This window comes from Salvelinus alpinus, chromosome 22 (genome assembly GCF_045679555.1).
Source record: "Salvelinus alpinus chromosome 22, SLU_Salpinus.1, whole genome shotgun sequence".
In the NCBI taxonomy this organism is placed as follows: Eukaryota; Metazoa; Chordata; class Actinopteri; order Salmoniformes; family Salmonidae; genus Salvelinus; species Salvelinus alpinus.
In genome coordinates, this window is record NC_092107.1 from 27079610 (window position 1) to 27094636 (window position 15027).

The 15027-nt window shown below is 44.5% G+C and overlaps 1 protein-coding gene across 2 annotated transcripts in view; it reads left to right on the plus strand.

Moving 5' to 3' along the window:
• The first annotated feature begins 255 nt into the window (after positions 1–255).
• Positions 256–15027, plus strand: part of LOC139549332 (segment polarity protein dishevelled homolog DVL-3-like) — a 58534-nt gene continuing 43762 nt past the window's right edge. Inside the window, exon 1 of one of the 2 annotated variants that reach the window (XM_071359723.1) lies at positions 256–762. In XM_071359723.1, the coding sequence (XP_071215824.1) occupies positions 602–762 (161 nt within the window). In that variant the 5' untranslated portion in view covers positions 256–601. The remainder of the gene's footprint in view (positions 763–15027) is intronic. The other variant, XM_071359722.1, reaches the window with a different exon arrangement.

Genomic DNA, 15027 nt, shown 5'->3' on the forward strand with positions numbered 1-15027 from the left:
AGGGCCCTGGTCTACCTGAAGGCCTATAATGATGAGAGGGATGCCAACCTAAACTAAGCCTTGACACCAAACATATGATCTAACAACAGACAGACAAATGGCCATTACTTGTAGACTAAGACGTTTTTCCTTATAGCCTACATGATACAAATCTATCCGTATTTTCTAAATCTTCAAGAGTTCAAATCAAATGTCTTGTTCATTTCATCCCCAGTCCTCTAGAGGGAGTTTCATTGGAATGTCGATAGGAGGGGCTATTCTCCCACATCGGCGGACAGATGTTACAACGAGCAGGGAAAGCGGTGTCCGCCGATGTAGAGCGCAATCCGAGGCTCATAACAGGGGCAAATGAACCCAATTCCGTTATTTTGTGATGAGAGACTGCAACGAACAAAAATAATACCACGTTTTTACGTGTTTTATTTGGACACATCTGTCCGCAGTTGGCGTCGTGCAGGGTCCGCCTCACGAAGTGGAGCGAAGAGTTGACAACAGCCGGGAAACAGGCTAGAGGAGACACTGTGGAATATCCAACGCCAGGGAGGGAGAGAGCGGACACGGGGCTGGATGTAACCGGATTTACCCTCCCCAGCGGTTCGCCATGGGGGAGACCAAAATTATCTATCATTTGGACGACCAGGAAACTCCGTACCTGGTCAAGTTGCCCATCGCTGCCGACAGGGTTACTCTTGCCGACTTCAAAAATGCCCTCAATAAACCCAACTATACATTTTTCTTCAAATCTATGGACGATGATTTCGGGTAAGACCATTGTGCAAAGTAACTTACTTTGCTGCTCTTCCATATAAATACGGGGCGTAGAAGTGGTGTATTTATCTTTCCTGTTATTGATACTGTTGCGTAGATACTGAGATTTTACATTCCCGTACTCATTCTCTGCGCCCCGCTTCTCCTGTCAATGTCACTTGATAGCCTATGACTTTTAGAGCGCCTTTACGCATTGCTAAAATACAGTAAATAGCTTTACCACCAGTGTTTTGAATAGACTACAAATATGTAATCCAATCTGATCAAATGGGATAGATTGTAGTTTATTTCATATATCAAGAGCGTCCATTTTGGAAATGGAGGACCCCGGTTATTGGCATCACTGAGGATACTGGGTGGGGGGGCAGTGGTGCGGTTGGAAGTCAGATTTTTGTATGAGGGACGGAGTTGTTCCAAACGCTTGCTTTTCTGTTAATGCCACATAGGAAGTGTTGATGGTTTCCGAGGTCTCCCTTCCCACCCCCTAAAAAACAGACTATGCTTTGGGGAGGCTAGAGGGAAAAACGGGTCAATCGACAGCTTTTAATGGTGAGTTAAGCGCACGGCTTTGCGTTTTCTCAGAAGAGCGGCCGTCCGTTGTGATCAATTTCGAGCGTAAAAAGGGTTTTACGAAATAACGAAACTTTGTGGAATTTTCCTAAATTCGATAGTTTACAGGGCAACTCCATCATGCACACGAGACAGTAGTCCTCGGTTGTCACTAGTTACCACAGCCACAAAGTCTTAAACACCCCCGCCTATTCTACAATTGATCTTCTTAACATGTGATTGTAAACCTAACCTTAACCACAGTGCTAACCTTATGCCTAAGCCTAACCTTAATACTAAAAAGCTGATTTTTGTTTTCATTAAGTTTTAAGAATTTTGTCTTTGACTGTGCTATCTAGTGGACATCCTAGTTCTCCCCATACTCTGATTTACTGAGGGTATTGTCTGTCTGAGCTGGTGGATTTTACTGTTCCGTGCTCTGTAGAGACTGATTTAACAGTAGTCAAAAAAAAAAATGCTTGGAAGAGGATGAACTTGATATTGTCCATTCCCAATGCCTTAGTTTTTCTTGAAAATGGAGACTGGAAAGCGACCATGGAGAAGGTTTCTCTTTTGTAGAAAATGAGGTTTAATCTCCTTGCCCTCATAAATCCAACCGTCATTACAGTGTGTGTGTGTGTGAGAGCTTAGCTTGAATGTGTTGGAGAAAGATAAAATACATTTTGTGATCTGTGCTTATGGCTACTTTGTAGCATCTAGTAAATTGGACTTGGAAATATTGTGGACAGGGATTGGGATTACCCTATTCATGGTTGATACCAAGACACACACAGACATACACACAGGCTAGACAAAGTGTGGTCAGCAAGTGGTATGGTTTCATCCTCCTTCTGCCCAGCAGTGTACAGTGCATTCGGAAAGTATTCAGACCCCTTGACTTTTTCCACATTTTGTTACGTTACAGCCTTATTTTAAAATGTATTAAATAAATAAAAAATCCTCATCAATCTACACACAATACCCCCATAATGACAAAGCAAAAACAGGTTTTTAGACTTTTTGGAAATGTATTAAAAATATAAAACAGATACCTTTCTTACATACATTTTCCGACCCTCAAAATTGAGCTCAGGTGCATCCTGTTTCCATTGATCATCATTGAGATGTTTCTACAACTTGATTGTAGTCCTCTTACGGTAAATTCAATTGATTGGACATGATTCGGAAAGGCACATACCTGTCTATATAATGTCTCACAGTTGACAGTGCATGTCAGAGCAAAAACCAAGCCATGAGGTCGAAGAAATTGTCCTTAGAGCTCCGAGACCGGATTGTGTCGAGGCACAGATCTGGGGAAGGGTAAACGTTTCTGCAGCATTGAAGGTACCCAAGAACACAGTGGCCTCCATCATTCTCAAATGGAATAAGTTTGGAACCACCAAGACTCTTCCTAGAGCTGGCCAAACGCCAAACTGAGCAATCGGGGGAGAAGGGTCTTGGTCAGGGAGGTGACCAAGAACCCAATGGTCACTCTGACAGAGCTCTAGAGTTCCTCTGTGGAGATGGAAGAATCTTCCAGAAGGACGGCCATCTCTGCAGCACTTCACTAATCAGGCCTTTATGGTAGAGTGGCCAGACGGAAGCAACTCCTCAGTAAAAGGCACATGACAGCCAAAAGGCACCTAAAGTACTCAGACCACGAGAAAAAAGATTGAACTCTTTGGCCTGAAATGCCAAGTGTCACGTCTGAAGAAAACCTGGCACCATTCCTACGATGAAGCATGGTGGTGGCAGCATCATGCTGTGGGGATGTTTTTCAGTGGCAGGGACTGGGAGACTAGTCAGGATCGAGGGAAAGATGAATGGAGCAAAGTACAGAGAGATCCTTGATGAAAACCTGCTCCAGAGTGCTCGGGACCTCTGACTGGGGCAAAGGTTTACCTTCAAACAGGACAATGACCCAAAGCACACAGCCTAGACAACGCAGGAGTGGCTTCGGGACAAGTCTCTAAATGTCCTTGAGGGGCCCAGCCAGAGCCCGGACTTGAACCCGATCGAACATCTCTGGAGATACCTGAAAATAGCTGTGCAGCAAAGCTCCCTATCCAGCCTGACAGAACTTGAGAGGATCTGCAGAGAAGAATGGGAGAAACTCCCCAAATACAGGTGTGCCAAGCTTGTAGCGTCATACCCAAGAAGACTCAAGCCTGGATTCGCTGCCAAAGGTGCGTCAGCAAAGTACTGAGTAAAGGGTCTGAATACTTATGTAAATGTAATATTTCTGTTTTTTTTATTTTATAAATTTGCTTTGTCATTATGGGGTACTGTGTGTAGATTGATGAGGGGGACAAACCAATTGAATCTATTTTAGAATAAGGCTGTAACATAACAAAATGTGGAAAAAGTCAAGGGGTCTGAATACTTTCCAAATGCACTGTATCTGTATATCAATGTAACACCATGGAGGAATACAATAATAATGAAGTGGATGGCTCAGAAAAAAAAATTATGCACTTGAATTATTACTCAGGTAAAAAGTAACCTTTTTACAGAATGGCATTAAAGAATTGCAGTTCCACATGTGGGAACATTGCTACTGCAACATGTTAACACAACCTTTTCACATGTGAGGGGAATAACACTATTTCACCCCCAAATGTGAACTTACAATTCCACATTCGAAAGTTAGATTTTCACATGTGAACTTGTGATTTCACATGCCAAACTACAATTCACGTGTGAGGTGAAACGACATGTTATTCTCCTCGCACGAGAAACGGTGGTGTCAACTCTATTTAATACCATACTTTCACGTGAAATTAAAGCTCAACATGTGAAAACAGCCATTTCACATTTGAAACTGCACATTTAAAGTTTTTTTTTGTAAAGGCAGGTGCTGCTTCTGCTGCAGACCTGTAGCTGAGCAGGCATAATTATTTGATGTGCTATTCCTCCCTTCCTTGCAGTAATCACTGATCTTACGGGCATGAGCGGATTGGTGGAAGCTATGGCGTGATATCCTTGCGCCCACCTATCCAATCGTGTTAGATTAGTGATTACTTTAAGGAAGGACTGAAGGATGCATTGGAGGATGGTATGTTAAATAAATACAAAAAATGTATGTAAACAGAAGCCTGGTGTGGACCACTAGATCCTCACCCTACCGCTCTAGACCCCCAACCGGGTACATCTGTTTCTATAGTTGTGTGTGTGTGTGTGTGTGTGTGTGTGTGTGTGTGTGTGTGTGTGTGTGTGTGTGTGTGTGTGTGTGTGTGTGTGTGTGTGTGTGTTTAGTGGAGCAGAGTGCTCGCTCTCTCGCTCTCTCTCAGGAAGCTGACCTACTTTCCTCCCTTCTTCCTGTTTTATTTTCCTGTCCTCTTCTCTGTTGACTTGAGACTATTTGCATATTAGATGTGTGCGCATGTACTGGGGGAATAGGTTAGCTGTCTTTGTCTCTGTGTTTGTGTCTGGTCTCTGTGGATTTTTAATCGGTCTCTCAGTCCCATTTGTGTTGTTCATGGCTGGGAAGATAAAAGGATGCAGACTCTGAACCTCAGAGATTATTACCCTCCCTTCCCCCCCCTTTCACCTCTGTCCCTTCCCTCCTGCTCTCTTTTCCATTCCTCCTGTCCCTCTTTTTCATCCTCCCTCTTTTTCATAGCTCTTCCCTCCTCCCTCCCTCCATCCGTGTGTGTCCAGAGCAGCATCCGTCTTTTTTGTCCGTAGTCAATCTGATCAGGGTGTGCTTCACTGCTTTTCCACATCAGTGGAGTAGTCTGCACCTGCAGGCCTGGATAGATGAACCAGTCAAACAACCCATATCATGCTGTCCTTTGAGGCTCAGTTGGTAGAACATGGCGCTTGCAAAGCCAGGATTGTATTTTCGATTCCTGCTGGGGCCACCCAATACAAAAAAGTATGCATGAGCTACTGTAGGTCACTTTGGAACAAGGATGCATGCACTACTGTAGGTGTCTTTGGAACAAGGATGCATGCACTACTGTTGGTCACTTTGGAACAAGGATGGATGTACTACTGTAGGTGTCTTTGGAAAACAGTTGCTATATTATTATTATGTTTTAACCAACTCACAGCACAGGCCAAGAGGTACACATTGGTAATAGCTAACAACTGCCTGATTCAGAATGACAAACAATCAGAATTGCAATGAGGTTACAACAAAACATTTTTGGGGAGAGAGTCCATAAAGTGCTAATGTAATAAAAGTGCTAATGCAAGTTCACGTGTCCTCTCCTTGTCTTGGTATGTGTGACTGGGAGTGTGGATCTATGCAGATGTGTTGCCAGAGTTCTATTTGTTGTCCTTTGGTGTTGTGACAGGTCCGTGTGACCTGACCAGAGAGAACTCTGGGCTCTATTTATATAGGCTATAGAACCCAATTACTGATCAATAGTTTCTTTCTGGCCATATCACTTGGTGAGGAATCAGGGAAGATAGGGCATAGAGGACAGGGGTAGATGATGATGGAGATGGATGGTTTCAGGGACAAACAAAGAGGGGCAAAGGGATTGAAAGAAGGGTGGTTGCGAAGTGTGGACAGAACCAGAAGATGTCTGAACAATTTGTGTGTGACGGGCGTGAGATGAGAAAGGTTGAGGTTAGGCTGAGAAACATGGACTACGATCCAATATCCATACTAGCATATTACTTAGAATGCACGCCAATACATTACCCAATTTTAAGAAGTATGCTAGTGTTCATATTGACCACACATGGGTTGTCAATGTGTCATTCACGGAATGACCCAGCAGAGTCGAGGTAAAAATGTATTGAAGATTTTGGAGAGTTTATGTTTTTTTATTCAAAGGCCAGTTCAGAACAAGTTCTCATTTACAACTGTGACCTGGCCAAGATAAAGCAAAGCAGTGCGACAAAAACAACAACACAGAGTTACACATAAACAAACGTACAGTCAATAACACAATAGAAAAGAAAAATGGAAAAATCTATGTACAGTGTGTGCAAATGTAGGGAGGTAAGGCAATAAATAGGCCATAGATGTGAAATAATTACAATTTAGCATTAATACTGGAGTGATAGATAGAGATACTGGGGTGCAAAAGAGCAAGCGGGTAAGTAATAATATGGGGATGAGGTAGTTGGGTGTGCTATTTACAGATTGGCTGTGTACAGGTACAGTGATCGGTAAATTGCTCTGACAGTTGACGCTTAAAGTTAGAGAGGGAGATATAAGACTCCAGCTTCAGAGATTTTTGCAATTCGTTCCAGTCATTGGCAGCAGAAAACTGGAAGGAAAGGCGGCCAAAGGAAGTGTTGGCTTTGGGGATGACCAGTGAGATATACCTGCTGGAGAGCGTGCTACGGGTGGTTGTTGCTATGGTGACCAGTGAGCTGAGATAAGGCGGAGCTTTACCTAGCAAACACTTACAGATGACCTGGAGCCAGCCAGTGGGTTTGGCGACGGATATGTAGTGAGTGCCAGCTTACGAGAGCATACAGGTAGCAGTGGTGGGTAGTATATGGGACTTTGTTGACGAAACGGATGGCACTGTGATAGACTACATCCAGTTTGCTGAGTAGAGTGTTGGGGACTATTTTGTAAATGACATCGCCGAAGTCAAGGATGGGTAGGATAGTCAGTTTTACGAGGTTATGTTTGGCAGCATGAGTGAAGGAGGCTTTGTTTGCGAAATAGGAAGCCGATTCTAGATTTCATTTTGGATAGGAGATGCTTAATGTGAGTCTGGAAGGAGAGTTTACAGTCTAACCAGACACCTAGGTATTTGTAGTTCCACGGAAGGAGTGTTGTATGGCGTTGAAGCTCATTTGCTGATTTGATAGCACAGTGTCCAAAGAAGGGTCAGAAGTATACAGAATGGTGTCGTCTGCAAAGAGGTGGATCAGAGAATCACCAGCAGCAAGAGCAACATCATTGATATATACAGAGAAAAGAGTCAGCCTGAGAATTGAACCCTGTGGCACCCCCATAGAGACTACCAGAGGTCCGAACAACAGGCCCTCCGATTTGACACACTGAACTTTATCTGAGAAGTAGTTGGTGAACCAGGCGAGGCAGTCATTTGAGAAATCAAGGCTATTGAGTCTGCCGATAAGAATGTGGGGATTGACAGAGTCGAAACCCTTGGCCAGGTCGATGAATACGGCTGCACAGTATTGTCTCTTATCGATGGTGGTTATGATATCGTTTAAGACCTTGAGCGTGGCTGAGGTGTACCCATGACCTGCTGATTGCATAGTGGAGAAGGTACGGTGGGATTCGAAATGGTCGGTGATCCGTTTTGTTAACTTGGCTTTCGAAGATTTGAGAAAGGCAGGGCAGGATGGATATAGGTCTATAACAGTTTGGCTCTAGAGTGTCTCCCCCTTTGAAGAGGGGGATGACCGTGGCAGCTTTCCTTTCTTTGGGTATCTCAGATGATACGAAAGATAGGTTGAATAGGCTAGTAATAGGGGTTGCAAAAATTTCGGTGGACAATTTTAGAAAGAGCGGGTCCAGATTGTCTAGCCCAGCTGATTTGTAGGGATCCAGATTTTGCAGATCTTTCAGAACATCAGCTGTCTGGATTTGGGTGAAGGAGATGCAGGGGGGGGGGGGGGGGGAAAGTTGCTGCAGGGGGTGCTGAGATGTTGGCTGGGGTAGTGGTAGCCAGGTGGAAAGCATGGCCAGCCGTGGAATAATGCTTATTGAAATGTTCAATTATCGTAAATGTATCGGTGGTGACAGTGTTTTTCCTATCCTCAGTGCAGTGGGCAGCTGGGAGGATGTGTTCTTATTCTCCATGGACTTTACAGTGTCCCAAAACTTTTTGGAATTAGTGCTACAAGAAGAAACTTTCTGTTTTGTAAAAGCTAGCCTTAGCTTTCCTAACTGAATGAGTATATTGGTTTCTGACTTCCCTGAAAAGTTGCATATCGCGGTGGCAATTCGATACTAATGCAGAACAGCACAGGATTGTTTTTGTGCCGGTCAAGGGCAGTCAAGTCTGGGGTGAACCAAGGGCTACTATATCTGTTCTTAGTTCTACATTTTTTGAATGGAGCATGCTTATTTAAGATGGAGAGGAAAGCACTTTTAAAGAATAACCAGGCATCCTCTACTGACGGGATGAGGTCAATATCCTTCCTGGATACTCGGGCCAGGTCGATTAGAAAGGCCTGCTCGCTGAAGTGTTTTAGGGAGCATTTGACAGTGATGAGGGGTGGTCATTTGACCGCGGACCCATTACGCACGCGGGCAATGAGGCAGTGATTGCTGAGATCCTGGTTGAATTTAGCAGAGGTGTATTTAGAGGGCAAGTTGGTCAGGATGATATCTAAGAGGGTGCCCATGGTTACGGATTTAGTGTTGTACCATAATTTGTGTGAGATTGAGGGCATCTATCTTAGATTCTAGGACGGCCGGGGCGTTAAGCATGTACCAGTTTAGGTCACCTAACAGTACGAACTCTGAAGAAAGATGGGGGGCGATCAATTCACATATGGTGTCCAGGGCACAGCTGGGGACTGAAGGGGGTCTATAACAAGCGGCAACGATGAGAGACTTGTTTGGGCACAGAAATGGATAGTATGACAGAACTCTGCAGGCTAACTCCGCCCCCTTTGGCAGTTCTATCTTGTCGGAAAATGTTATAGTTAGGGATGGAAATTTCAGGATTTTTGGTGGCCTTCCTAAGCCAGGATTCAGACACGGCTAGGACATCCGGGTTGGCGGAGTGTGCTAAAGTAGTGAATAAAACAAACTTAGGGAGGAGGCTTCTAATGTTAACATGCGTGAAACCAAGGCTTTTACAGTTACAGAAGTCAACAAATGAGAGGAATGGGATTGATGCTGGGGGCTGCAGGGCTTGGGTTAACCTCTACATCACCAGAGGAACAGAGGAGGAGTTGGATAAGAGTACGACTAAAGGCTATAAGAACTGGTCGTCTAGTGCGTCCGGAACAGAGAGTAGAAGGAGCAGACCATTTAAGCCAGGTGAGGTCACTGCATGTGTGGGGGGAGGAACAAAAGGGCAAAAGGGCATATTGAGCAGGGCTGGAGGCTCTACAGTGAAATAAGACAAACATCACTAACCAAAACAGCAATGGCCAAGGCATATTGACATTAGGGAGAGGCATGTGTAGCTGAGTGATCATAGGGTCCAGTGAGTAGCTAGGCGAGCTGGAGGCACGGCGATTCAGACAGCTAGCAGGCTAGCAGATGGGTCTCAGGGGGACGTCGCAACGGGAGAGCCTGTTGAAACCCCCTCGGACGGTTTCATCGGCAGACCAGTCGTGATTGATCGGCGGGGCTCCGTGTTGGCAGCAAATGGTCCAGGCTCTGGGTTGATATCGCGCTGTGCAGACTGGCAGGAATTGACCGGGCTGAGGCTGTCAGATACCCGAGTTAATGGTGAAGGCCGCTAGCAGTGGCTTACTGACTACTAGCTAGTAGCTAGTTAGCTGGCTATCTTCTGATGGGGGTTCCGGTTCTAAAGTATAGAAAATAGCAGATCCATACCACATTGAGTGAGGCGGGTTGCAGGAGAGTATGATCAGTCCGTAGATGGAAATTGAGATTAAAAATTGAAAAAATTTGTACGAAGAAAAACGATATACACAGGACGGGACAGGACAATCAAAACAGACATCCCACTGCTACGCCATCTATGTAATATAATCCGTTTTTTATGGCCTGTACTGCTGCTGGATTAGTGCTCACTCAGTGCTAGAACAATGGTAAATCCTGTGCTGCTGCTGGATTAGTGCTCACTCAGTGCTAGAACAATGGTAAATCCTGTGCTGCTGCTGGATTAGTGCTCACTCAGTGCTAGAACAATGGTAAATCCTGTGCTGCTGCTGGATTAGTGCTCACTCAGTGCTAGAACAATGGTAAATCCTGTGCCGCTGCTGGATTAGTGCTCACTCAGTGCTAGAACAATGGTAAATCCTGTGCTGCTGCTGGATTAGTGCTCACTCAGTGCTAGAACAATGGTAAATCCTGTACTGCTGCTGGATTAGTGCTCACTCAGTGCTAGAACAATGGTAAATCCTGTGCGGCTGCTGGATTAGTGCTCACTCAGTGCTAGAACAATGGTAAATCCTGTGCGGCTGCTGGATTAGTGCTCACTCAGTGCTAGAACAATGGTAAATCCTGTGCTGCCGCTGGATTAGTGCTCACTCAGTACTAGAACAATGGAAAATCCTGTGCTGCTGCTGGATTAGTGCTCACTCAGTGCTAGAACAATGGTAAATCCTGTGCTGCTGCTGGATTAGTGCTCACTCAGGTCTAGAACAATGGTAAATCCTGTACTGCTGCTGGATTAGTGCTTACTCAGTGCTAGAACAATGGTAAATCCTGTACTGCTGCTGGATTAGTGCTTACTCAGTGCTAGAACAATGGTAAATCCTGTACTGCTGCTGGATTAGAGCTCACTCAGTGCTAGAACAATGGTAAATCCTGTACTGCTGGTGGATTAGTGCTCACTCAGTGCTAGAACATTGGTAAATCCTGTGCGGCTGCTGGATTAGTGCTCACTCAGTGCTAGAACAATGGTAAATCCTGTGCTGCTGGTGGATTAGTGCTCACTCAGTGCTAGAACATTGGTAAATCCTGTGCGGCTGCTGGATTAGTGCTCACTCAGTGCTAGAACAATGGTAAATCCTGTGCTGCTGGTGGATTAGTGCTCACTCAGTGCTAGAACAATGGTAAATCCTGTGCTGCTGCTGGATTAGTGCTCATTCAGTGCTAGAACAATGGTAAATCCTGTGCTGCTGCTGGATTAGTGCTCATTCAGTGCTAGAACAATGGTAAATCCTGTGCGGCTGCTGGATTAGTGCTCACTCAGTGCTAGAACAATGGTAAATCCTGTGCGGCTGCTGGATTAGTGCTCACTCAGTGCTAGAACAATGGTAAATCCTGTGCTGCCGCTGGATTAGTGCTCACTCAGTGCTAGAACAATGGTAAATCCTGTGCTGCTGCTGGATTAGTGCTCACTCAGTGCTAGAACAATGGTAAATCCTGTGCTGCCGCTGGATTAGTGCTCACTCAGTGCTAGAACAATGGTAAATCCTGTGCTGCTGCTGGATTAGTGCTCACTCAGTGCTAGAACAATGGTAAATCCTGTGCGGCTGCTGGATTAGTGCTCACTCAGTGCTAGAACAATGGTAAATCCTGTGCGGCTGCTGGATTAGTGCTCACTCAGTGCTAGAACAATGGTAAATCCTGTGCTGCCGCTGGATTAGTGCTCCTGACCTCTTTTACAACTACATGGAGGCCCTAAACCTCCCGGCTTGGCAGTGGGTTCAGAGGCTGAGTCAATGTCAATCACCACCACACTATGGAGAGTTAATATCCCTCACCGCTGCTGCTATTAACTTGGAGTCACATGTAATCCAATGGACACACACATTAACGCACACACCGATTTACGAACACACACTCACACGCACAGTTTGCTGTTCTGTTCTTATTCTGGAAATAGGAGAAAGGGAGCGAGTGAGTGTCAAAAAAGGTAGCATGAGATGGAGGGAAAGAGAGGAGGATATAGACGAGAGATAGAGGTGGAGAAACTGAGGGAGGGAGAATGAGATCACAGCTTGCTCAGGCCCGGGGATCTCAAGAGTAGTGAGTAAAAAGATTTTGGATGGGGGATAATCAGTTCTCAAGCATTTAATTTGCCTGCCCTGCGTGACTTAGGTAGCAGTCTGTGTGTGTATCCATTTTTTATATCGAAAACCCTGCTGAGGCACTTTGGAGTTAATTAAAACACAACATTTCATGTCATTGCGTGGCCTCATTTAGTTGCACTGTTTTCTACCTATTACAGAGGTGACTATGCCAATGTCGTGTTTCAATCATGGCTTTGCATGAGGTGAGGGAGAGTGAGGGAGAGATAAAGAGAAAGGGATGACGAGCAGAACTGTGTGTGAGAGATTGAGCGTCGGGTCGGGGGGGAGAAAAAGGCATTAAAAGAGTGAGAGAATTAGAGGGAGGGATGGATAGAGATGCAGAAAGAGAGAGTGAGAGAGATTAGTATTGTTTTTCATGTGCTTAATAAAATCAGCCGCAGGGCTCGGCCACCAGTGCTCGGGACTGCCACACCATGCATCCTAAAAGGCACCCTACTCCTTTCATAGTGCACTACGTTTGACCAGAGCCCTCAAAAGTAGTGAACTATGTAGGGAATAGGGTGCCATTTAGGGTGCCTGTGTTCAGGGAACAGGAGACTCCTTCTCTTCTCTATGGCTCTTCGTCCGCCAGGACAAATGGTAAAGTCATTATTCAAAGCATCTTTGTGTCTGAATGCATCGCCAGGTGTGTGTGTATGATAGAGGAGAGTTCCTGTCAGATTACTTGTGTGTGTGTGACTTCTCTTACTCATGAACAGAAAATACAGACGTGCTATCTTCATTTGAACAGGTTCACGCAGCAGGAAAGTAATCCTGCAGCAACAAGAAATGTGAATTTGATTTTGAATTATTAGGTGGATAATAATTAATGGACATTTGTGTAGGGGCTAATACATTTTTCGTTAGGGAAAATCAAGTCTGACATTTTTAAGTGGAAATGATAAACTACAGAATCCTTTTTAAACCTTGAATACAGTAGAAGTTAGCATTTCATGCTGCGCAGGAAAATTCGATGCGACACAACATAGTCATCAAATAAAAACATCTGTCCAGTATCTTTACACACATTCAAACGTGGCTCAGGAGCAGGACAAAACTAGGTCAGGTAAATACATAAGGTAAATGTCTACTCACTGCTCATGATTGTCTACTCGTGTTTGTACGCATGGGTAAATGTTTGTGTAAAGGAAGACATTTTAAGTGATGTATTAAACTAGCCATATTTCTTTCTATGCTTATTTTTTATTTTCCATATATGTTATGCTCTTCACCTCTAACAACGCTCTAAACAGCAGTCTGTCTGTCTTTTCCCCTTCCTCTTGGTGGTTTCTATGGCAACAGGGTTCACTCGGGGTCAGCACTTTTTCACGGAGCAGCTGGGGAGGGGCTAGTGGCATGAGCAACTTTTTATAGGTTTGTGTTAATGTTTGAGAGAGACACACTGAGAAAAATGTGTGGTATTGTAGAGCCTGTAGTGTATTGTTGCCATCTGGCCGTTGTCATTTCATGTATTTATTTGCCCCACACAACCACGTCAACTCAATTTCTCTTTACTATATGTCTTTGTTATTTTATTATTATACAGACACAATTGTTGGTATTAAAGGTCCAATGCAGATGTTTTTATCTCAATATCAAATAATTTCTCTGTAACAGTTAAGTACCTTACTGTGAAATATTTGTTTTTCAATTAAAATGCTCAAAAATAGCTTCTTAGCAAAGAGCAATTTCTCGAGCAAGAATTTTGCTAGGACTGTCTGGAAGTGGTGTCAGTTGGGAGGGGAAAACTAGCTGTTATTGGCAGAGAGATTTGGAGATTGGTCTATTAACTCCTTTAACGTCTGGTGATGTCACCAGGGCAGGCCAAAACTCCATCCCATCAAAACAGGCTGAAATGGCAGTCTTTTCAAAAAGCTCTTACACTAAAAGGGCCTTATCATTTTCACACTACTATTCCAACCTCATAGTGTGGAAATATTCACTGAGGATACAAAACATGACAGACTGACCAGGTGAAAGTGATGATCCCTTATTGATGTCACTTGTTAAATCCACTTCAGTCAGTGTAGATGAAGGGGAGGAGGCAGGTTAAAGAAGGATTTTTAAGACTTGAAATAATTCAGACATGGATTGTGTGTGTGCCAGCACACAGCAGTTCGACACATACAACAACACAGAGTTACACATGGAATAAGCAAACATACAGTCAATGTGTGAAAATGAGGTAAGATAAGGGAGGTAAGGCAATAAATAGGCCATGGTGGCAAAGTCATTACAATATAACAATTAAACACTGGAGTGATAGATGTGCAGAAGATGAATGTGCAAGTAGAGATACTAGGGTGCAAAGGAGCAAAATAAATAAATACAGTATGGGGATGAGGTAGTTGGATGGGCTATTTACAGATGGGCTATGTACATTGATCTGTGAGCTGCTACGACAGCTGGTGCTTAAAGCTAGTGAGGGAGATATGAGTCTCCAGCTTCAGTGATTTTTGCAGTTCGTTCCAGTCAAAGGAGGAATTGGCTTTGGGGATGAACAGTGAGATATACCTGCTGGAGCGCGTGCTACGGGTGGGTGCTGCTATGGTGACCAGTGAGCTGAGATAAGTCGGGGGTTTACCTAGCGAAGACTTATAGATGACCTGGAGCCAGTGGGTTTGACGACGAGTATGAAGCGAGGGCCAGCCAATGAGAGAGTACAGGTCGCAGTGGTGGGTAGTATATGGGGCTTTGGTGACGAAACGGATGGGACTGTGATAGACTGCATCCAATTTTATGAGTAGAGTGTTGGAGGCTATTTCGTAAATGACATCGCCGAAATCGAGGATCGGTAGGATAGTCAGTTTTACGAGGGTATGCTTGGCAGCATGAGTGAAGGATGCTTTGTTGCGAAATAGGAAGCCAAGTCTAGAATTAATTTTGGATTGGAGATGCTTAATGTGAGTCTGGAAGGAGAGTTTACAGTCTAGCCAGACACCTAGGTATTTGTAGTTGTCCACATATTCTAAATCAGAACCGTCCAGAGTAGTGGTGCTGGATGGGCGGGCAGGTGCGGCCTGCGATCGGTTGAAGAGCATGCACTTAGTTTTACTTGCATTTCAGAGCAGTTGGAGGCCACGGAAGGAGAGTTGTATG